At 36.3% G+C, this 25,209-nt stretch overlaps 1 protein-coding gene across 4 annotated transcripts in view; it reads right to left on the bottom strand.

Annotated features, from left to right (window-relative positions):
• The window catches only part of LOC149548052 (mitochondrial 28S ribosomal protein S29-like protein), a 185,948-nt gene that overhangs the window by 77,170 nt on the left and 83,569 nt on the right, over positions 1-25,209 (bottom strand). For all 4 annotated transcript variants that reach the window (XR_016353966.1, XR_016353967.1, XM_089792080.1 and 1 more), the window contains exons 4-5: positions 17,370-17,624; positions 17,149-17,235 (exon numbers count right to left, since the gene is read on the bottom strand). Coding sequence is in view for 2 of the 4 variants with exons in the window: in XM_089792080.1 (XP_089648206.1) it covers positions 17,149-17,235; positions 17,370-17,624 (342 nt within the window). In the remaining 2 variants the exon portion in view is untranslated. The remainder of the gene's footprint in view (positions 1-17,148; positions 17,236-17,369; positions 17,625-25,209) is intronic.

Genomic DNA, 25,209 nt, shown 5'->3' with positions numbered 1-25,209 from the left:
TAAATTTTAATCTTTGTAGGATGCCTCCCATCACACAAAACGGCTGACGAGGCAGAGATCGTAGAGCAAGAGGTGCTAGGGTGGAACAAGAGGATGGACCACCACCACCTCCACCACCACCACCACCACCGAACCCAAATCAGGATATTTTGGATGCCCTCCAGACATTGATTGGAGTAGTCTAGCAGAGGCTACTATCCATAGGTCAACCAGAGCAACAGATTCTCGAAGAGGAAGCACAAGGACCCGGGAGAGGCAGGGCAAGTGGCAAAGAGAGGAGTAGGAGTCCCCCACCGAGGCAGGTTGAGGGACAGGGCGACCATGAGGAGAGACTCTACACTGTCGGAGTCCAACTGAAACCCTCCTCCCGTACATGGCCACTTCTGCCCTATCCGAGGGTGAGTAATGCCAACACAACCCTTACAATTCTCTCAAAAATCAAAAGTAAAACACAAAGGAAAACATTTTTTAAAAAAATCCATTACAATCTCATCCCTGACATGTTCATCATACACACGAACACAAATATGCAAAAACCTACTTAAGAAATGAAACACAGCATGAATACACAACCTTCACAAGGATTCCTACCTTCACAATATGGTTATGGCAAACTAAAATTTGAGAAGAACTATCCTTCCTTCTTCTTCAATCTTGAATTTTCTCTCTAAATCTAAAAGTTGGGTGAACACTCTTCCACTCTCAAATCTGCCACTAAATAGGATCCCAACTCAACCATCTATAAAATACAATAACTCCCCCTCTTGACTAAAGGCTTCTAGAGACTTCTTAACTCAATCTTGTCATTAAGACAAACCTCAAGGTGGACTTTAACTTATCAAACTCATGGTGAAACTTCAATTTTCGCAATAAAGTAAAAATAGAATATTTGAGTGATCACAAAAGTCAAGAAAAAGGGCTAGAGGGGTGTAAAATGCCCTTAACCCGTACATATACCCCCTAGGTACTTAGTTTTCATAATTTTTGGTCTCTAAAACTATTTAATGACCTATTAAAATGCTTGAAATATTTGGACCTTCTAAAAATCCTAAAAAAGCAAATTTATCACTAAACCCTAATTGGGGTAATTAATCTCGATTACTTAACTAATTAGTATTAGGTCACTAACTTAGTCCAATTCAGATTTCTAAGTTACTCAGTTGGCTCTAACTATCATGCTGAAATGCATATACAAATCACGAGGGTCAAGTGACACTATAAAACCACTATTACAAAACATTAACACTTAATGATTACAGAATGATACACATTCAATTTACAATACAAAAGAAATACGAAACAACGGAGTCTGCATCTTTCATTAGACTCAACCCTGATTTTCACAAATGGTACATAGGGTCCAGTTTCGATTCTCTGTTAGATTTCCCGGCTAATAATCCTGCACACTCATTTCACACATCAGTAGCTCGAGAAAATCACATGCATATATATATATATATAACTCATCTAGATAGTCACATAAATCAGAATATAAATCTTTCATATAAATAATTGTTTATCTCAACTATGCTGATATATTTAACTATTAGGAAAATTACATAATCAAAGTGTTAATCATACTCCTAATTCTGCATTTGCTTACTGCACTATATCATTAGTATGCATGTTCATAAAACATTAAATAACATAATTAAACATCTCAAAGTAAAACATCACGCGACATAAAATAACATAATAATGTCTAGTGTATCCGACAATGCCTCGACATTTCGAGTCATGAAGTATCAAAATAACAATGTATCAATTGTAATATGATGGGTCGAGGCGAGGCCTCACAAGCATGTGTAAATCTAGCCAATTGGTTGCTCCCAAGACAAGGTAGAGATCAGCGACCCCAAGCGCCTTGTGGACACATCCAAGAAACACTTAAGGTCTTGAATCCATAAAACATTGAGGGAAGCAATTGAGTTTGGCATCTAAGAAACTTGTTGCATCTCGGCACTCTCGTAGACTAGAATAATAACCAAGATAGCATGATCATTTCAATTCAAATATAATTTGTTACTAGCTTACCTACAAGGTAGCCTCATGAGAGAGAACAAAGTTTTATTCAAGGAGAGGCTAGTGTAAAGCCACTTGGTAAATCCAAGAAAGAATAGGATCAGCATCCCGGTACCTTGCACACATATCCAAGAAAGGCTTAAGGGTTTGGATCTATAAAGCCTTGAGAGAAACCATTGAGTTTGGTTCCTAAGCAATATGTTTACATCCTAAGTGTTCTTCTCAACTAAAAATAATAAGAGAAAAACAAAACAAGCATCCCGCTAAGTAGGCCACCTTGTCTAGATACTTAACACCTACCATCGAGGCCAAGGGGGTCAAAGTTCCCTTCATGGGCTTAGTATGGGATTGGCTTGGAGTAATTTATCATGTCTCACATTCTCTTGAAACTTATGCACACATTAGTACTAATGATCACTTGCGGGTGCAAGATTCTTTTGAAGAAGTAAATTTTGTAAATCATTTTCGACTCTAGTAAATAAGGCATTAATCAAGGATGCATGTATCATGTGTCTACATTGTGTCTGCTCCGTGTTTTTATGCATTCATGTCTTTGCTTCGTGTTTTCACTCATTAATGTGTCTACCTCACATTTTTGTGTACTTGTGTGTTTACTTTGTCTATGCTTTGTGTTTTCATGCATAATGATGTATACTCCATAAATCCCTTTCATCTTCTTGCATCCAATTATATACTTCGTATGACGGCTCTACAAGAAAAATTATGCATAAAATATTTTTGCTTAGGGACAAGCAAAATTTGAGGGGAGGATTGAATTATCCCCAACAAAATAAGGTCTATATAATTAAATTATAAATGAATAGATAAAAAATATATAAATAAAATAGTAATAATATAATATTAATAATGGTTTAGTTATAATTTATTGTAATCATTTTATAATATTGCATAATATATTAATATTAAAGTATGACAATTAAATATTATTATGTTAAATGATAAAATATAATATTTAGATTATCATCATCATATACAAAGTGAAGTGTGTGTGTGTATATTAACTAAGTTACCGATTCAGATACAGATTTTGAAGCAAATTTCGGAAGCGGTTACAAGATGCGGGGATTCTTTTTTGGATGTAGATGCAGAAGGAAATGTGTGTGTATATATATATATATATGCAAAGAAATGCAAGAAATATAAAAAAACAAATCATTTGACAGTACGACTATGATACTTAACCCGTTATCAAAATTCAAGATATTTCAAAATTCATATGATATATCAATATGTGCTTGTCCAACATTAGAGTTTTAGTCTTAGACAATAAGTTCAAATAGTAGGTCATGTTCAAGTTTCCAACAAAATAAAAACTTAGTTAATGATTGAAGGTGCGATCAACTTGCATTAGAGTCTGACTCTAAATCATAGGGATTCGCAAGAAAATCCACATTCTCATCATCATCTCCAACTGTTGAAAGATCATTTGAACTAGACATGGTTCTACTTATGCTAGATGCACCATATGCCACGCTATCATCATCATTGTCTCTGACTGTAATAAGATCATGAAGTGCTGCATACAAATCTTCACATTCAAGGGCTACATCCCAAAGCTTTGTTGCCCCTTCCTTGTAATGATCATTCTTACGTGACAAAAGATGCAAGTTGGTGTGGACAAAGACCAAGTCCTCATCTTGCTTGGAGCCCAACCGATTACGCTTCACTAAATGGATAAAGGAGTATGTACTCCAATTCCTTTCAGCAACTGAAGAACTAGCAACCTAGATAGTTGTCACAAAACATACAAATGAAAAGCAAATTAATTTTAAAGAATGTGTCAAACACTAAATTCTAGAATGCAAGTGTAAATATAAAAGTTTCAAACAAAACAAAATAAAAAACTTACTTGTGATAGGACCTTGATTGCAAGAGGTTGAAGATGCTTGAAAGGTTGACCATACATGTACCACCATGTGATAGCTCCCATTCTATTTTCGTCCTTTAGTGCAAATGGAGAATGCTTTAACCTTGAAGCAAACAGCCCAAATTCTTCCCTCACTTTTTCATGCATTTCTTCCAATGGGAAGAGTCTTGTAAGAGATTTGTGGCACCCCTCAGCAACCTCCCCATCCACAAATAGTGCAACTCTGCCCGACAAACCAACTACCTCCTCACTATAGTACCTAGTAGATAAGGCATATGCAAGGTGAATGGGGTAGTCATCTTATTCTAGTGATAGTGGATAGTTGCTTGCACTTGTTTGCATAAGGCTTCGCTTTCTGTGGGGTCACATGTTACATCCCAATTTTTGCCCTGATTTCTCTTAGTTAAAATTAGCCGTTGAACCAGAATAAATTTTCAAGTTCAAGTGAAGTTAGTCGTTGTTCCATCATGGTAGTTATACCCGTTGTTTTATTTATTCATGTTCATGTGAAATTGAAGTAGTTATCTTAAGGCGTTGCATCGTTTTAAAGAACTAAATGAATATATAGTTTTTAGCCGTTGTGTTCATGTGAAGTGAATATAGTTTCTAGCCGTTGTGATCATGAAAATATTTTTTTTTTTAGTCGATGTTCAATCAGTTATTATTTACGATGAAATTCCTAACGATATTATTTAATTATGAAATTGATGTTTTAGCGAGAATGATCGTTTTGAAGGTTGCAGGATAAAGATTCGAGAAGGATGGGAAGCATTACGAAATGAGGTCATACGGAAATGGAATGATCATATGACCTAGTTATCAGGAATATCAGGTTTGATCAAAAGTCGCCATGGCAAGATTGTTAAAGCTTGACAACAAATAACAAAGTGGGAAGCTACATGAGCTAAAAATAATATAAGATTTTAAAAACTAAATAAGAAAATTCTTACCTTTATTTAATAGTAATATCATTTAATAATATATCATTATTTTGATTAAAATCATAATTAAATATTTGCAAAGTGGCACTATTATATTAGATCTACAATACAATAATGTCACCTTATATATACCTAATTATAATTTAACCAAAATAATAATACAACATTAAATTATATTAGTAAAACCTTTTTCCACCTTTTGTTCCAACGATTCATATTCCAATTGATGGAAATTCAAATCGCAATGTAGTCTTGTAACGGCAGAAGATGTAAAGCCGTGCAATATCAATTTATATGTGGTCTTTGTCGTTTTCAGGGTAACAACAAGAAATCCGCCTATTCATGCTCTTGCCATGGTCTGAGATATCGTTTTTCTGTAACCCGAGCTAGTGCATAAAGAAAGTCTCTCTGCTGTGAGTAATCAGTCCTGGGTCTTCCTTCTAAATATCCATCGACCTCTCTTTTCAGCTTCCAACGTTTGCCTTAATATCTGGTTCCACCACGAAATCATTCATCTGAAATTACGTGAAGCCATCCTTGCATACTATCTGAGCTACGGACTTCAGTGTAGGCTGAAGACTTCTCCAAACAGGACGCACAGTATACTACAGACAAGTAAGGGTGAACTGAAAATGCTTATATCTCCTCTGCATACATTTCATTTCCATCTCTTTTCCTATCCTCTTTTTTGAGTCGGGTTGAATCACTGTGAAGAGGATGAATGTACAGATTGAGTCATAATTCCACACTTGTACTTATCACATTAGTATAATATCAAGTTTACAAACGTTGTTTAGCAATAACAGTAAGTAATGTCTAAGACAGTGTTGATAAAGAAATTAATAAGACCTCTGATCTCTTTTTATTCTCTGATTTTACCTCAATGTTATTTCTTTCTTGTGTAAAACTATACCAATATCAACCCATGTCATAAATCTGTGGAGTTATGTTATAAACTGTTCTGTATCAATCCATAAAACCAGTAATAAAGATCAAGTCTGAGTACTAAGGAAGATTTGAGAAGGTAGAACCAAAATCTTATGATTAAGTATAAGATGTAATGGATTCAGGCACCGAGGAATCACCAATCTAAAGATCTGTTGTGGTGAAAGGTGTAGATGAATCTGTCACAAGAAAAATAAGAAAGATTATCAGTAATTGTTAATAAATAAATAATCTGATTAGCTCATGTAAATCCACTTTGAAGAATTAATTGTCAAGCTGAGCGGTGGAGATCGGGTTATAAAAACCCACCTCTGAAATCCTTGGCCAGGGTGATAAAAGGGCGAACATGCCACAACAAAATGATCACGTTGTTGTCCTGATACTTCAGCTATTCAATTGAATAGTTGTTGGGACCTCAACCCACCTGAGTACTCCGATGACTGGATCGCTGAACATCCCAAGCCTGACCTCAAGGTAGGGAGGGCCGTTCTATTTATTTAGAACTTGTTGGGGATAAGTAAAAAAGTCCACGGTTGGGAGGTTAAGTCTACGTTAATGCTTCTCCTCTCACCAAAGTCAAAGCTTGGTCAATTAATTGGAAAAGTCTTTCAAGTAAATCAGTACGTATCTTTGTTTTATTTAAGTTTCTTTATTTCTATATGTATATAACTGAAAGATTCTTTCCCTGTAATTAGATGTATCATAAATTGATTCTTTAAGTATATTAGATGCAATTTCCTGATAATAATTTACATTAAAGTTAAAATTCAGTATTCTCAAACATTAGAATAAATTTGATAATCAGTAATAAAAATAGATTTAGAGTTTTAGATTAACTTCAGTATTAGTTTAGATATATCTCATCAGATAATTAGAATATTAAATTCAGCTGATTTCTAATTGTAGAATAACCTGATGTTACATAAAGATGTAGAATATCTTGACGTTACATCACACTCATGTGCTTGTATAGAATATTTTACCTTCTCAACCATGGTGTCCATGCCATCATACACATCCCCCAAGCAAGGTGTATTTATATCAACAAAATGGAGCATAATCATGATGGGCTTGGTGAAATCCAATAAATATGCCACACAAGCCCACCAACTCTCATTCAAGATCAAATCCCTAATCCTTTGTGCTCTTTCTGAATTTGAGACCTTCCATGTGCCCCATTGATTACCGATGACCATTTGGCCTAATACATCTTTTACCTTGAAGAGTCCTCTCATAACAATTATGTGAGATGCAAAATGGGTATCAGCAACCTAAGCAAGTTAACGATATGTCAATTGACAATATAATTATAAATTTTAATTTTTAACTAAATTACAAATCCACGAAACTTAGTAATTTTAAAAAATCAATTTACCTTCAGCAACTCCAATTTGGAGTATGTTCTAAAACCGGATTGTGATACGTGGTGGTTTGTCACAAACATCTGTATGTTCTCCCCCTCTTGGTATATTTTCTTCACCCAATCTATTTGAGTGCCAATCCTCTACATGATCAAGGGAGTGAATAATGCATGGGGTCCAAAAAATATGCTCATACCGACTCTCAACTAAAGCACCCGCACCCCTGCAATTTTTGGCATTGTCTGTGACCACTTGTTCCACATTCTCACTACCCACCATCTCAATGGCCTCGATGAGAATTCTAGAAATGAATTTGGAATCCTTCACTTGCCCCTCACAATCAACAGCCTCCAAAAACATTGCCCCTTCGGGGGAAATTGCAATCACATTAATCAGTTGTTGATTTCTTGTATCCTTCCAACCATTTGACACAATAGTTAGAACCGAAGTTTTCCAAGAGTTTTTGACTGGTTGAAGGTCTTCCTCTATATGTGTCTTCTCTTGTTGCAATAGAGTCGTATGCACCTTTTCATACCCTGGGCTTGTGTAGTCAACTGATGATTCTTTGATTGCTGCCAACATTTCCTTCCAATATGGTGATCTGACTAAGTTGAAAGGAAGCCCATTCGCATAGAGGTAACGTGCAATAGTGTAATGTCCCCTTTTTGGGACATTAGAAATATTAAAGGTCACATTTATCTGATATTAAAATTGACTATGAAAGCGTGGACCCTTATTATAAAAGGTCAATTTAATATTCAAAGTGGACTAAAGATGACAAGGAGAGATAAGACGAAAAGCCAGGAGGGAAGTCGAAGAGTCACAATTGTGAGAATAAAAGGAGAAGAGACTCTTTTCATTTGGTATGCTTGATTTATTATTTCAGATTTCAGTTTCTCTCTTGTGAGAGTATTTGGAAAGCTTCAACTTTCAGCTAGTATGAGGATGTAGCCCCTCGTGCCAGCAAACAATGGATGCAAACCCATTGTCCTTGGAGACATCACTTTAGGTGTCTCGTATGTGCTTACAAGTTCTTACAAGTTCTTCTTTTAATGTTCCAATCTAATTGTAAGATTGTATTTAAGATTGGATTCTAATTGTTGGTTATTATATTGCTGTTGTATAATGCAATAACGTTTTAAGAAGTTTTAGGAGAGATTACTGGTTTCATTTTGTTGGTTTGTAACGCATTTCCATATACTTGAATACTAAATGCTATTTTGAGAAGAAAAGGGTTATTATCTATTGTAGAATCTATGGTTTCTATTTTTGTGTTGTAATACATTTGCCTATCTTTAAGTCTGAATATATTGACTGAAAAGGAAATCGAGAAAATATCCGGTTTGTGATATTTCAGTGGTATCAGAGCTTACAATCCTGCCAGCATGTAAGGTTATTGGAAAAAATATCTTGAAACTAGATTTTGAAGCTCATGCATCAAGAGCATCGAGTGACCTTTACTAGTATTACTATGCGAAGTAATTGCAGCGATACATTATGTAGAGGTCATAGTCATTTTATCTGAGGATTTTGTACAAGGGATTGGAAAGTTATTTACACATTGAGTCAGTACAGAAGCTATAAGCTTAAATGGTGGATAGAAAAATTCAGGCAATCGAAGTAAAGGTTTTTGGATTGAACCTTGGTACACGAGTATCAATACAGGATAGCAAAGATGCACGGCATGTGTAGACATATGAGGTTGCTCTAAAAGAAAAGGATTTTATAGAGGGTCCTTGGACACAAAGCAATTTAGATAATGGTGTCGATCTTCTAATCCCTGTTCTGTTGCCTTTGGGAGGGGTTATCATTATTGGCGAGTAGATGTTTGTTTATTGTAGCACATTTGTATTCAAAGCACTTCCAATTAAACCCTAGGAGATTCTCAGGTGATAAAACTCGATCTGTAGCCTAACCAAAATGGTTTGTATGTATTTGTGTTGCAAAGTTTTGCAAATCTTGGTCCCATAGCAGATTTCTGTGTTGCTGACCTGGAGAGACAAGGTTGAAGGCAAGTAATTACATGTTCTGGAGTAATCAAGGACAGTTCACTTCACATCGGTATCAATAAGCAATATGCAAATTTTGTAACGTTGTCACTTGATGACTTTGAATTGCCATCGAGAAGCATGGGAGGTTATAAGAAAGGAAATACAACTTGCAGTCTGAAGTTAGTCAGGGACTATATACATCCAAAATACGTTGTTGCCCAACTACATGGGAGACGAAACAACTAAATATTGAAGCTGAGCAATATTAACTGATTGACTGGACCAATATTTTTGGAAAGATGACTATAGTCAAATCCAATTCAATAGCCAAAGACTAATGCACACGGAATTATTTGGTATTCCCTCCTCAATACTTTGGAAGGAGAATCATCATATAGAAGGCACCATTCTGTTAGGCATCTCTATTATGCGATATCAGTTTTGGAGAACCAAGTCACAGGTGATGACGAGAATTGATTTCCTTCCCTTCTTGGTCTAGGCAATAACATTCATCTTCCATGGGTGTCACGTGATGCCTGAATAATACGTTATATCCCAGAAACACTAGAATATTAAAAGTGTTACTGGGGGTAGGTTTCAAAAGATTTTGCAGAACAGTGAAGTGCCAGAGGTCTCCCTAGCTATCGTGTCCATTGTTATTGGTGCACGATCCAAAAGGCAGAGATGCTTCACATTCCATCGATAATTAATGGGAATCATCGAGTCCCTTCTTTACAGGAATACATAAAGCCATCAATATTTTTAGAACGAAGTCCCGCCAAATAAACTAGTAAAGAATTATTGTGACCAGTTGGTGAATCATCGACAAGTTTTATAAAGGAGCCACGATTCACTTTTACAAGCATTTATCTCCCATGTGGGGGTCCATAGGAGTGGGAAAGTAACAGATAAAGACACTTATCGATAGACTTTGGCTGAGAGTAACAATGCTCTGTAGAATGACACGTCTCAAGATAAGACACATCATCATGCATAGGAAGACATGTCAAGACTCCCACTTTAAAACTGACGGAGTATAAAAATTTTAATGCAGGCTTTGATACCCTCCTGCGATTGCAATATAGTCTATGCATTCTATCGGAAGCATTACGCTAATGAATTTCTACTTGCCCTAAGGGCCATGCAGAAGGATAGAGGAACCGAGGTTGAATGGGATGAGAATGTTGCAGACGAAAGAAAGGAAAAAGTCTCTCCTTAGGAAACTTAGTCATTTATTTCGGGTGCAAGGTCAAACCATTTGGCAGATCCAAGAATAAAGAGACTAAGAAAAAATCTGCCATTAACTCCAACATATTTAACGATCTGCATGAGTGCATATGGGGATAGACTAGTAGACTTTGGAAAATCTATAGGATTTCAAAAGGTCTTGCAAGGTCAAGAATTGGTTCCTTTGAGAGTAAATTTGAGAGATGGAATTGGTTTGACAAAAGGTCAAGATCAAGAACAACCCTTATGTGGAAACTACGTGGTGGCAAAGACTGGCAACAAAAGTGAGGCATTTGAAAGATGGCATGTGCCACCCTTCCTGGAGTTATTCTCTACTAATGCAACATTTGGGAAATTCCGTCCATCTGAAGTCCCAAGATCAGTAGAACATTTTGCTCTACAATGCACTGATGTAAACCAGCAACAACCTGAATTTATCATGAAGTTGCATGGACGAGATACTCCCAGTTATACACGTTCTAACACTGTAAACTGTGGATCTCGGATATCCGAAATTTCTATGTTGAGAAATGTAGATTGGGATGAGGGTCCAACTAAAGGTTGGGTTGTGAATCAATGTTCTAATGTTGATGAGGGAACAAAGGTCTGGCAACAACAGGAGTTGGCATCCACTCAAATTAAGGCTGGTTCTATAAACAATGGAATCCGCTCTTCTATCTCAAGACCAAACCCAAGAGAAAGCGTTTTGCTGCAGACAAAGAATCGAAATGAGGATGATACTCGAATGAATTTTATGTGGGCACCAAGTAGGACCGCAAAGTCATCAACCAAACATGAGCCAAATTTGCAAAGTGCGCATGGATCACTGGCAAGAAAAAAATTTGTCAAATAGTTCAATTTCATTGGCAGCCACAAACGTCACAGATGCATTTACTCACAAAGCTAATAGAAGTTTATAGCCATGGGATGATATTGATAAAATAAGGAAGGTAGGAAAAGAAAAGCAACAACTATCACAACTTTCTGAGCATTCAACGATTAAGGAATCAATTCCTCTTCAGCCACCATGTTAGATTATTTGAATAAATTCCTCTTGCAAGATGTCTCCATGAGTAATTACAAAAGGGATGAAAAGCAAGTCAATAGGCAACCCTTCATGAGTTATAGCAATATTGAATTTTTTGGACCATGGGTACCCCAATCAGCAGATATAAGAGCAAAAATACTCAACATTTACAAAGAGTATCAAAAACTTCCTACTCGAGTTCAGAATGACTTACCATTCAGTGATTATATGGATTTTTACCTACAACAACAAAATAAGATTGTTATGATGAAAAGCAAGTATTTCGAATTGGTTTAGGATTTCCTTGCAAAGGACCAGTGCAAAAATGTGTGTGAAGAATTTTCAGCAGACCAAAATAATCGAATAGAGGGGTCTTGAAAAAGAACAGTCAACTACCATTGATTTGCAGCCTTCTTGCGATCACGTAGAAGATGTTACACAGGTTGCAAATTTCTTCGTTGGTGATTTGGAGGTTAGTTTTAACTTTTGACAAACAAGTTGATGAGGCCAGTTGCACACGAGGTAATAGCAGATTGGAATCTTTGTATGATAACCATATATTTCTGACACCCATGACATGGAATTAGAGGAACATACCGAGATGACACTACAAAACGATGAACCGCTTCAAAATGACAATCACGAAATGCATACCATAAAGAACCAATTGAAGGTTAATGAAGATAGGGTTGAGGCATCTCTGGTACATTATAACAACACTCACAAGATGGTTCAGGGTCTCTATAGGAAGGCACAAAGGCAAGAGAAAGGAGATTGGTCTGTTGCTGATTTTCAGGTGGTCAAAACAGCCCTTGAATCTATGAAATCAAATTACTTATGTTTGCTTTCTAACAAGGATTATATTCTTAAGGTTGTTGGATCCTTTATCGACCAATTGAATAAAGAAAGGAATGAGATTAAGCAGCTCAACAAGGAGCTTAAGTATGTTTGTGAGTCATTGGTTGATATTCAGTTTTCTCATCAGGAAGCAGAAAATCAGGTTCGGAACACAAATCATTGTAAAAACATGAGGCTACAGAGAGGTAGGAATTTTTCCTAGAGGTAATTTATGAACTTGATAGCATTCAGCAAACGTATGATTTGGATAGTTGCCCCAAGCGACCAAGTTACAAAACTTCAGATCACATTCAACTTATAGACAACCCTTTGTTTGAGGTAGATGTTGTTTGGATTTCTGATAACCCACTTTTTTAGGAAGAGGAGAGAGTTCCTCTTGATTTACAGGAAGAGGATAACCTTAACTTCAAAGATTTGGATCAAGCTTGAGTCTTAACAGCAAACCTTGATCACAGGATTGGTGTGGTGAAGTAACTATTGCTGCCCTTCTTTCGTACAGCGTTTACAAAGCTCTAAATTCTAACTTATATATAGGTTGGATGGATTTCTTATTTCAGTAGTTAAACAGGTCTTGGTGGAGGATTGAGGAGAGTTATGTGTTGATCTTAGGGAATGCTTTTTTAGCTTCATTCTTTCTCATGACCCCTATGAATTTAGGGATTCTTTTGAGTGATGATGGCAGTATTATCTTTTATGTGCCCTTGGTGTTGATTTCAGCTTTTGGGCAGCTTGTTTCCTACATCATCTATTTACAATGGGTCGTCACCGCCTACTGGGGTGTACATAGCTTCTAGATACATTTTTATCTTATCATATCGGCTGGTTATGACAATAGGGTTTGGGATTCGGATGTTGACAATAGACATCTATGGCTTATTGAGGAGTTGGTTATAGTTCTACTCAAATTGAGACTGGGTGCGAGGATAGTCAAAATTGTATAGTCTACAAGTTCAGTGATATTTCATAGATTTATATGGGATCTATGGATCGGGTTGATGGATGGGTTGTAGAGTGACACCTTGCTTTGCAATGTGGCCAGAATTGTTTTCAAATTGGGCCACAGGGCTACCTGAAAATTTGTATGGGATCCTGGTACTGATTGTTTGAGGACAAGCAATTTTAAGGAGGGGAGATTTGTAATGTCCCCTTTTTAGGACATTAGAAATATTAAAGGACACATTTATATGATATTAAAATTGACTATGAAAGCGTGAACCCTTATTATAAAAGGTCAATTTAATATTCAAAGTGGGCTAAAGATGACAAGGAGAGATAAGACGAAAAGCCAAGAGGGAAGTCGAAGAGTCACAACTGTGAGAATAAAAGGAGAAGAAACTCCTTCATTTGGTATGCTTGATTTATTGTTTCAGATTTCAGTTTCTCTATTGTGAGAGTATTTGGAAAGCTTCAGCTTTCAGCCAGTATGAGGATGTAACCTCTCGTGTCGAAAGACAATGGACGCAAACTCATTGTTCTTGGAGACATCACTTCAGGTGTCTCGTATTCACTTATAGGTTCTTTTAATGTTCTACTCTGACTGTAAAACTGTATTTAAGATTGGGTTTTGATTGTTGGTTATTGTATTGTTGTTGTATAATGCAATAACATTTTAAGAAGTTTTAGAAGAGATTACTAGTTTCATTCTATTGGTTTGTAACGCATTTCCATATGCTTGAATACTAAATCTTATTTTGAGAAGAATCGGGTTATTATCTATTGTAGAATCCACAGTTTCTATTGTTGTGTTGTAATACATTTGCCTATCTTTAAGTTTGAATATATCGACAGAAAAGGAAATCGAGTAAATATCCAATTTGGGATATTTCAAATAGCTTCATCAACGCGGTCTTCTACCTCCATTTTAAATGCGGTGTGCAATGGGCCTCTTTTGTGGGTTGAAATTCCCACTTCTTCCTTATCCTCTCCTAGCACAGGTACTTGCAAGAATGGGTGTTGGGAGGATGCAATTGGTTTAGTGGGTGCACGCGTCTTGCTCTTTGAGGATGGACCTTGATAGAAGCTTTTTTTTTATCTATTGATCAATGCATCAGCAACTTCTTGTTTCTCTTACAAATCAAAGTATTTCTGCACTAGTCATCCCAGTACGATTTTTGCCTTTGCACATTCCAATCCTTTGCCAGCAAGGCCCATAAAATGAAGCTTCACTCGAGAATATGAGCTATTGAAAGGTTTTCCTCTGTTACTTCAGCAATAATTGCACTTCCAATAGTATGAGCCACCTCGTGCAACCTGCAATATCCGTGTTGTATGTCTCCACAAAGGAGAACCTATAGCAATTTTGAAATTATCAATCCCTTCCCTTCCTTGGCCCCCCACTGAACTTTGACTAGCACTACCAACAGTATCCATTCTTGCCTAGTTTTTTGCCACCTATTCTATAAGAAAATAAGTAAGTTTTAATTAGGTCCTAACAACTTTGAACATCATGCATACAAGTGGAAAGAAGTGAGAAAAAACTACTAAAATAGATACCCAAACTTGCTTCTACATATCTTTCAAAAAAAAAATAGAAAAAAAACTTGAAAAAATTCATCAAAAACTCAAAAAAAATCATCAAAATACTCAAGAATGGGATTGATCACTTACCTTAAATGATTTAAACTCCTTTGAGAAAGCTATATCTCGCTCTTCAATCGATCCTCTTTGAAAATGCTGAACTTGACTTCACAATGACAATGCAAACTAGAGACCCAATGAGAAGTGGTTGTAGGTGCAAACAAAGTTCCAAAATGAGTTGTGAATGCTTCAATATTCACCTTTAAGGTCGTTTTAGGGTTTCATAGCCTAAAATAAGCAATTAAAACATGTGTTGAATGGGGAAGTTAAGTGGGTTTTTCGTTTTTTAATGGTTTTTTGGGCCTTTTGCCCGCTGGGCCCGCGGATGCGTCCGGAAGCCCTGTGGAAGCTGGCCGGAAGCCAACCGCAGGCTCCCGGATGCGTTTGGAAGCTAGAGAGGCTGGCTTCCGGCCAGCTTCTGTAGGGCTTCCAGATGCATACGAGATCTGTCCGCATCAACTTCCGCACCTAGGGGCAGGAAGCCCGAATCGGTATCTTACTATATTAATATTAATTAAATATTATTAATATTAATAATAAATAATAACATAAAAACAATATTAATGTTCATAAATGAAATAATTAATTAAATGAAAAGATGCACCTTTTCTCATATAAAGGTATATAAAGAAATATTAAATCACCCAAAAAAAGGCATTCAGAAATAAGGAGGAAAATATATGAAACTAGCCTGCAATGGAGAAACGTCACTAAATAAGGTAAGGTCCCAACAGGGGACATTATACTACAACACCTCGAAAGATGAAATGCAGCGTCTGCATGGTGGTCGGAATGTTTATCGAAGAAAATTAGCATTATCAACAAACAAACATTGAAGGAGTTTGACCTTCAAAATAGACATCAGCTCAAAAAAGCACTGGATTTTACATTATTATTACATAGTAAATCATCTACACAAACAGCTCTAATTTACAATCAAGCCAATATTAATGCCTGTTACCAAGCCTACACGGACTAGCAAACCAAGGAACGATTGAATTTTATTAATTGTTTCGCTGGGATATAATATTTCCCCAGCACATAACTTACATCAGATTTTTCTTTTAAAAAGGCTAGCTATCAAAATCAAACTTGAAAAGAACCAAAAAAGAGTCCCAACCAAATCTGTAAGTGACGTGGCTAGGAATAAACAGACATGTAACAAAGGTACAGCCTAATGGTGAACTTTACACTAGATAAGGGTCGCATAAACATTCAAAATCAGTATTAAATAATTTAAATCCTGCACACATTCACCAAAGGCAATTTTAATTTGTATGGCCTCATCGAAGATATGGTACAGCCTGTCTTGCATGGAAATACTCCAAAACTCAATCACCAGGGATTGTAAACACTTCGCATAACTAAAACATTTGCAGGTATACAGCCTGGAAAAAGGTTTAATCAACATAAATAAGAAAATTGGTATGGCATATTCATGAACATTATGAACAGAAAATTGAAGTCAAAACCTCAAAAAACTTCTGAAATACAAAAAATATATCATGCATTTTCTTCTCCTAGAGCATAATGTTGGAGACCCATCAACCTGGCTTAGACATGACACAGAAATGACAGTTGTGTATTTTATCTTATTATTCAAAAGCCCGTGCTCAAGGAAAGATAAGCAAGCAATTCAACTACATAGGAATACTGTTATCTAACTAGTAATGCTTTCTGAAATTGAATCCATACATAAAATGGATCTCTTTTATTTCCCTTTATGAATGTCAGGTGGTTTAAGAGGGACTGTCAAGACTTCCATAACTCTATTGTCTGTCGGAAAAACAAACAAATCAATATACTAGAAGTTCATTGCAGGCATACAAAATATATGATCACCATCCTTCTGTAAACAATAAAATAAATCATCCAATGATACATCACAGTATTGAACAGAACTGTCAACTATTGAAAACTGTAATTCACATCGCAGATAAAATTGGTGGTTGTGGGCATGAAACAGAGCTCAAGGCAGCGAGCAGGGGCAAATCAGCATTGAACTGCAAATATTTCCTCACTTTACTAAGTGGGAAACTTGGACTGATGGCAAAAAACTTAAATGAATGAAGAAAGCAAAAAATAGGTATCTTTAAAAGCATAAACTCTTTCTTTGGAAAACATTAACAATTAATTTTCTCTACTTTTAAGCAAATATTTGACATTTGTACTCTCCCAGTGATTACCATTAAACAAATGGTTTTCTTTGCAGTTATTCTGTTCTCTTTTACATAATATAAGAATTATTATTAGCAAAAAACTGTTTGAATCAATTGAAGAACATAGAATAATTTTGAGAAAGAAAGCACACCATAGTAAGCTCCCGCGCATGAATATCCCTATGCGAGAACCGACCCGTGTACTCTTTGTATTGACTAAATGTAAACCAGCTATTGAACTACAATGTCATCAAGTAACAAATGCAAAAATCAGTATTTTATTAGCTTTTACTACAAATACAAAGATATATACCATTTAATGAGGAAACAGATGCCCATTGAATGAGATCATAAAGAGCTGTGGGTTAAACACCTGATCTATAACAAAGAGCACTGGCACCTCTTTCACCAATGGCAACTCTTCTCGCAACCGCACCACCACCCCCACAGCAGCATGGGAACATGTCAGCCCTGTTTGCACCAAGTCAAATAGAGTAGAACCTTCAGGCATTGCTACAACTTCCGCATCCTTCATCATTCCTATTCCAGGACCCTCCCCTAGCGTTATAGGCTCAAAAACTTGGCACGGCAACTGCTTTAGAATAGTTTCATGACTCTTTAATAATCTCTGCAATAAATACACAGGAATCATGTATATACATGCCTTAGACTAAGCACCATTTTGCAAGCATGCCAACAGAATAGGCTATACATTGAATGTGATCAACAAAAACAATCTTCAAAAATTGATTGAATTATACTCTTAAATGAAAATGATAGTCAATATGCCTTTCTAAAAAAAATTGAAAACTTTGCTGGTAAATTTTTACTTTTGGTTTTTCCCACAGTTGGAATTTTTTGTTTTGTTTTGTTTTTAGATGCAACATTTACTTAAATAAATATAAAAAACAGAAAGTATAGTATCCACCATAAAATTTAGTGGAAAAAATATAATTTAAATGATATTTAATACATTTTGCTTGGCATAAAAGAGATAAACATGATTGGGTTGGGATGCTGAGCAGGATCCCTTCTGAAATGACCAAACTGCTGAACTTCATTTCAAATTCCTGCAAAGGGGTTTATTCTCCTCTGGTAGTGTGGTTAGTGAAGAAAATAGATTAACAATTCTCCTAACCCATGTCCCCATTGTGCAGTAGAAACACTAATAAATCAATCCAAATGCTGTGATTCCCTTTTAAAACCCACAACCTCGCCAAAGCCTTACTTCTACAGTTTTCTTCAATCAGCTGTCCCTAGTTAAATTTTAAAAACATTGGTATCTCATAAAGTAGCACAGCTGACCAGAATATAAGATTATTTTCTTTTAAAACCTTCGAAAATTTGTTGACTTCTGATTCTCCTTCTGTCTTTATCCAAAAGCTTAGTTCACCAGCAGCTCAGGATCTAGTATTAAAATTCAACTTTTGATAGCCTACAACACCACAACTTCTACTATCAACTTTAAACTTTTATGAATAAGCCACCAACAATTCAGCCCTACACATCCTCCATGAAATGGTATGGCAATGTGAATGTGAGTGAAAAGTATGGCCACATTCAAGCCTCTTCTTGCCAACAAAACAAAAAATTAATAAATGCAAGACTCATATCTGGAATTGAATTATTAGATGAATAATCCAAATCCTACAACTGATAAAATAAAATAATCTATTTCTTTAGAACAAATTTGACCTCTGTGTGAAGCCAACCCCGTATACAAAAAGATTTTCTCCTTCCGATTCCTGATACTCCAAGAGAAATTTTGTCTCGAGGAAAGATATTGGTTAAAATTTTTGCACCAAGCTTCTAGAAAATTGATAATGATAGAATATAAGAACAGCTTTTTCCAATATTGTTTATTATGTTATAAGTGCAGGAAAGAAGAACTCTGGGATTGGAAGACAAAGAAAATGTTATTTGGGTTGCTTGTCTCACCTATGATTTTGTATGGATGTGAAATTTGGGGCAGCAACTTGTTGGATCAGAAATGAAGATAGGTAGAAAGAATACAAAAACACCTTATCATCAACAACTTCAAAATCAAAACCTCAGTGCCTTATGAGATCTTATTGGCTGAAGTGGGTGCCTTTCCCTTGGAAGTTGTTGCAATGGTCCGGCTGATATGCTACTTAAAGAAAACCCAAGGCATGGGAAATCATCCTAGCCTAAGCTAGTCATTGAAGAAAAGCTAGAAAGGAGAAAAAACACATGGATGAAGCAAAACAACAAATGGATGCAAAAGTGGGATGTCAACATCCATAGCTGCCCAAATAGTTTGTTCGTGAAAGATTTCATAGCATCATGTGGACAAGGCACATGGGGAAAAAAAATCTCGCTATATTAAGGAATTCAGCCCCAACACATGCCACGAGGAAAAAGCATATTTAGCAATGGCAATTAAGTGGAAGGCCAAAATGCTTATAGCCCAGCATAGGACTAGCTCTCACCAATTGAGATGCGAGACAGGTAGATGGAGAGTGCCAAAAGAGGAATGGGAAGATAGGACCTGCCTATTCTGTGACACAGGAGCCATTGAAACAGAACATCACTTTGTCATGGAATGCTCGACATACAGCGACATCTGATGTGGGTATTTAGAGATGATAGAAAACAGCAGTATGGGCAACCTCTTCGAAGAAAAACAGTTGGATAAAACCACAAACTTGATTATCAAAATACACCGAAGAAGAGAGAATCAGTCAAAGGATAACAGCTGGGTTAGGCTAGTTGTTAGCAGGCGGGTCCCATAGGTTGCTTTGGCCTCATGTACGTTATTAAAATCCTACATTCATTCATTCAATCCAGCCCTAAATAATTAAGAATTAATTATTGTTTACTTCATTTCATTTGAATATTTATCATTCCCTCTCTAAAATTATAAATTACTTTAAGGTAATTAGTATTTCGTTTAATTGAATATGTCATTTTTCACTTTATAATTTTTACATGCTTTTTGGTCCCCATTTCAAAATGATAAATTAAAATGTCCTTTTCCAAAGTTAAAAACAGATTAGCTGTTGGAAAACCTCATAAATTATTATTATATTATTCCCCTACAAATCATCAAACCTACAGGGAATTCAAAATTAGAAGAGTCCTCCAATTTGATTCAGTTTGACATAGGAGACATTACTGTTCACTTTTTCCAAGAATAGTTTCCCTTAAACAATTGCAAGTTGGGAGTGCTCAAGAATCTCTACACATGCTCAGTGGCATACACAATGGGAAGATCTTTCCATCATACCACATACTTCATAATTGTCCTATTCCTCAATTTCTTTTCTATAACATTAAGATGGGCTCAAGTATAAAAAGAGGTTTTCCCTCATCATCCAAAGGAGGCAACTCAGTATGAAGACTAACACGCTACCCCAATGCCCTTATGAGGCATGATACACAGAGTACATTGCATATCCTATGGTTGTGTTGGTAAACAGATTTGTCTTCACACAATAAACCATCAAAATAACTCTTATTTGCCAAAAAATGAAGATGCAAAAAGATACCAACAGTTGGGTCGCTTTGCCATTGAATTGTGCAAGCGCTCTGAATTTTACAGGGCACAACTCCCCGATTGGATTTACAATGAATAAGATTTAAGCACTTTTAACCTGAAAGCGAAGGTTACCGGCACTATTCTTGGATAGGGGGCAAATTATTACAACTGAAATAGAAAGGAAAGATTCAACATACAGCAATGGAAGCATACAATCTTCCCACACATATATGCACTCTGAAAGAAAGAGAAAGATTAGACAAATAGGAACAGCCTCTGCAATAAATGAATACAGTAGTCGAATTCAATTTCATTATTCAGCCCTAATTCACACCTAAACCAAGAATGAAAACAATCTGAAGCACACAATCTTCAAAATAATAGAACCTTCATTCAACTCAAAAACAATACTATTTCTGAATGTAATATTGACAATCAAATTATTTCAGAAAACTAGAGAAGGAAACTAAAATGAACAGTTCTGAATACAATCAAAAACTGCCCCCTTTACACAATCTGAATTTTCCCCAAATATGCAGCACACAGTCTACAAAGATGATAGAATCTTCAAGACTCTCCACACTCGAAAGGAGAAGCACACCATCTGCTCTTTTCAAAAAAATAAGAATCCCCTTTCTTCCAAATTTCTCCCACTAAATAAACTTCTCAAGAGCTTTATTCAATTTCATAACTGATTCTTGGAAATTATCATAAATTAAATCTCCTTTCCTTTGATCATTGTTCACGGTCACTTTCCTTTATCCATTTCCTTCTATAACATAAAGTCTTTATAAACATTATAATTAAGACTTTATGGATATCATTTTATAATGTTTATAAGAAGACTTTGACATGTGGTATTTACTGGTGATGAAATGCTGTCATCTTTTCATAATTGTCATGACAATTTTGATAGTTCACGGAAATGATCATAACTTTTGATCAGTAATAGATCTGACAAAACCGTTTCGAGAGAATTCAGAGAATTAGCTTGGTCAAAACATATCCAAAATTCAAACAAATCCAACAGTTAGAATAAAAGTTATGACCCCCGAAGTATGACTGATATTCTGTGATTTGCATATTGTGACTATTAGTGCTGATTTCGATAGTGCCGCACTCAGAAACCCATAACTTTTGATCGATAATGAATCTGATAAAAAGCTTTGGAGGAGATTTAAAAAATTAGGTTTGGCTTAGGTTTGGCAAGACATATCTGAAATTCAGCCCGATCCAATGGTTGGATTGAGAAACATAGCCCCCGAAATATGACTGATATTCTGTAATTTGCATTCCGTGACTGTTAATGCTGATTCAACAGTGCTGTGAACAGTCCTATGTATTTCACGAATCAGGACACATTTTGAAAATTGCTCTTGTTTGAATTTAGAAAATTATGTTTACTCACACATATCCAAAGCTGAGCATGATCCAACAGTGAAAGTTATGACCCCCGTACTGAGACCCGATTTTTACTTTTTAGAAAATCTGTTATAGTTGTTAAAACTGAATCTTTGAAATGCTGAACCTCTTGAACCGCTAAATTACACCCATAATCATGTCTCTAAGCTGAACTCTGAATTTGAAATTGAACTTCAAACTAGGATATCTAAATCTGCATATCAAAGTCTGACTTGGATCTGCATTTGAAATTCGAACTATTGAGCCATATCGAATCAATGAGTCCATTTGAAAAGCATATCGAACCTCCGTACCCTTTGAACCATTTGAACCTTCGTACCCTTTGAACTATTAACCTTGTTCAATTAGTTCCAAATTTATAACGGAAAGCCTTGAACGTGCGTGTTTGAGCATTTTGATCCGTTATCATGAAACTTCATCTAGAACCTACTTTAAACAACATTTTGGACATGAATCATAGGAGAAAACCGAGATTCCGAGGGAGGGTCATATTGAGAAAGTTGGATTTCCAAGCTTAAAAATTGGGCGACTAACAGGTTGTATACTTAAGATAACCACTCTTCTTGATAGAAAACTATATGCATAATTGTATCTTTAAGAAAAACATATCACTAGCCTATAAACTTCTCTTTATAAGATGTTGATCCACATATCATTTATGCTAGTTTTAAGCATAGTGAAGGTTTTCTTTCAAGATGTTCAATATTCTTGGCTTCATGAACCCAAGTCTTAAGCAATAACCAAATCCATAAAAAAAAAAGGCAACATAGCCATATAATGCTCTAAATGGTGACATACTGATTGACATATGATATGTAGTGTTGTAGCAAAGCTCTGTTATCCTACTACATAGTTTCTTGTTGTACATTGGATACACTCTTGACTATTCGTATGGCTATTCTGTCCCTCCCTGTTCGTACATGGATAGCTGGTCGTACAGATGGTTCACTTTGTACTTCGTCTACTTCACTGCTTTGTATGCCTTTTACGGCTTCTTCCCTCTCTTTCTTCCTAATGCCTAACTTGCAAAATGGAATGCTTGGATACCGTCTCCTGGCTTTATATAGAAACATCTTACGATTTTTTGTGTTTTCCATATTGCTTTTGTTTTTTTTCCCTTATTTTTATTTTAAAAGTCCCCTTTATTTCTTCTTCGTCTCCAATTGCATTTGTATGCTTTCTTTTCACTTTTTCTATTTCTCTTATTTCTTTTTCCTCTATATTGCTTATTCCTATGAAGTAGATAGAAACCATCTCCCTTCTTTCCTTGTAGAGCTTTAATTTTGAGCCATTAACGAGGTCTTTTAAGGGTTTATTGTCTAAGGTAAGATAACGTGAGTGCCCCAGAATCCTTTACTTCCATGATTCTATATGGTCTAAGCCATCTCACCCTAAACTTGCCAGGCTTTATTTCATTTTTCCCATTATATTTAAGTACTAACTGTCTAGGTCTGAAATTCATTTTTATTAATGCTTGTCATGCAAGAATTTCCTCCTTTTAGTGCTAACTCTGTCGCCCATTCGGCTAGTGTCCTTTTTTCGTCCAGCTTTATTAGAGTATTGAGTCTTTCTTTTAGACTCTCCACATCCCCCAATCTATGTTTAACTATTATTCTTAGGCTAGGCACTACATATTCCATTGGCATGATGACTTCTTGTTCGTACATTAAGTGAAAGGGGGTTTGGCCAATGGTGGCCTTGTAGGTCGTCCCGTACGCCCATACTACTACTAGTGGTCTTTCCTCCCAATCTCCTTTCTCAACTCCACAAGTCTTGTAAAGAATAGTCACCAATATTTTATTTGTAGATTTTGCCTGACCCTTTGCCCTTGAATAGTATGGACTCTAAAAAGAATAGAGAATCCTATACTCACTTGTCATTGTTCTAATTGCTTGATTGACAAAATGCACTCTTCTGTCACTCATCAATCGCAGTGGTATGACAAATCTAGTTACTATCTGCTCATACATAAACTTGGTCGTACTCAAGGTCATGTTGTCCTCGAGTGCTTGTACCTCCACCTATTTTGTAAGGTGTTTTGTTGCCATCACTATGTATCTGCATCTATGATTATTGCTAACAGGCAAGAGTCCTACTAAGTCCAGCCCCCAACGCTCAAATAGTTCATGTGGCTGTAATGGGAACAACGGCATAAAGTTTCTTTTCAAGGGTTTGCCTGCCTATTGGCATGTATCACAACTCATGACCCATTCTCAAGCATCTACATACAGTGTAGGCCACCATAGTCCTGCCAATAATACCTGTCTAACTCTAGCATCGGGTCCCATATGGTCTCCTGCCAGCCCTTCATGGGATTCTCTCAAAACTCCCAGAATTTCTTCCTCCATCACACATCTCCTTAATACTCTAGTTGGCCCCATCTTATTCAACAATCCCTTAATCAATTGGAATGTCCGTTTTTTAGGGTAATTTTTCTCCTCTTTGCAGCTGGCATTTCCCTCGGAAAGGTAGCAATTGACAAGTACTACCTGGTCCCTTGTACCACTGAGGTAATACAGCAATTTAAAATAAATAGGCATCACAGAAGTCTTCGTTCACTCCACTTCCAGAGGCCTCCCCTGACTTGATGTGTAATAGTTGATCTGCAATTACATGACTTTTCCTGGCCAATCTATGATTTTAAAGGTAAATTCTTGCAGAAGGATTAGCTACCTACTCACTCTCCCTTGAATCACAAGCTTCTTCAACAGATACATAAGTGCTTGATGATCAACAAAAAATGTAAAAGGAGTAGCTAATAAGTTATGTCTAAATTTATGTACTGCATAGACCATACCTAAAGATTCCCTTTTAGTGGTGCTATAATTTTGCTCCGCCTTTGATAGCAACCTACTTGCAAAGTATATTGGATGGTCCAGTCCTTCCTTCGCAATTTGTGCTAGAGTGGCACCTATTGCATAGTTATAGGCATCCACATGGACATGGAATTCTTTGTTCTAGTCAAGGTATATGAGAATCGAAGCCCTTACTAGTCTCATCTTTAGCTCCTAGAAAACCTCCTATTCTTTCCCCCCAGTAAAATCATTCTCCTTTGCTAGTTAGCTTTTCCAAGGGTAGAGACACTTCAGCAAATTCCTTGATAAATCTCTTGTAGTACCCCACATGCCCCAAGGACTTGACACCAGTTACGTTGGATGGTGCTTCCATGTCTAAGATCACTTTGATCTTGTCCGGATCTATTTTCAACCCTTCCTTACATACCATATGGCCAAGAAGTCTACCTTGTAGAACCATGAATCTGCATTTTTGGGGATTTAAAGCTAGCCTTGCC

The sequence above is a fragment of the Cupressus sempervirens genome, chromosome 7 (genome assembly GCF_028749045.1).
Source record: "Cupressus sempervirens isolate cs-2001-9-10 chromosome 7, ASM2874904v1, whole genome shotgun sequence".
Classification (NCBI taxonomy): Eukaryota; Viridiplantae; Streptophyta; class Pinopsida; order Cupressales; family Cupressaceae; genus Cupressus; species Cupressus sempervirens.
This window is presented reverse-complemented; position numbering and strand designations above follow the sequence as displayed.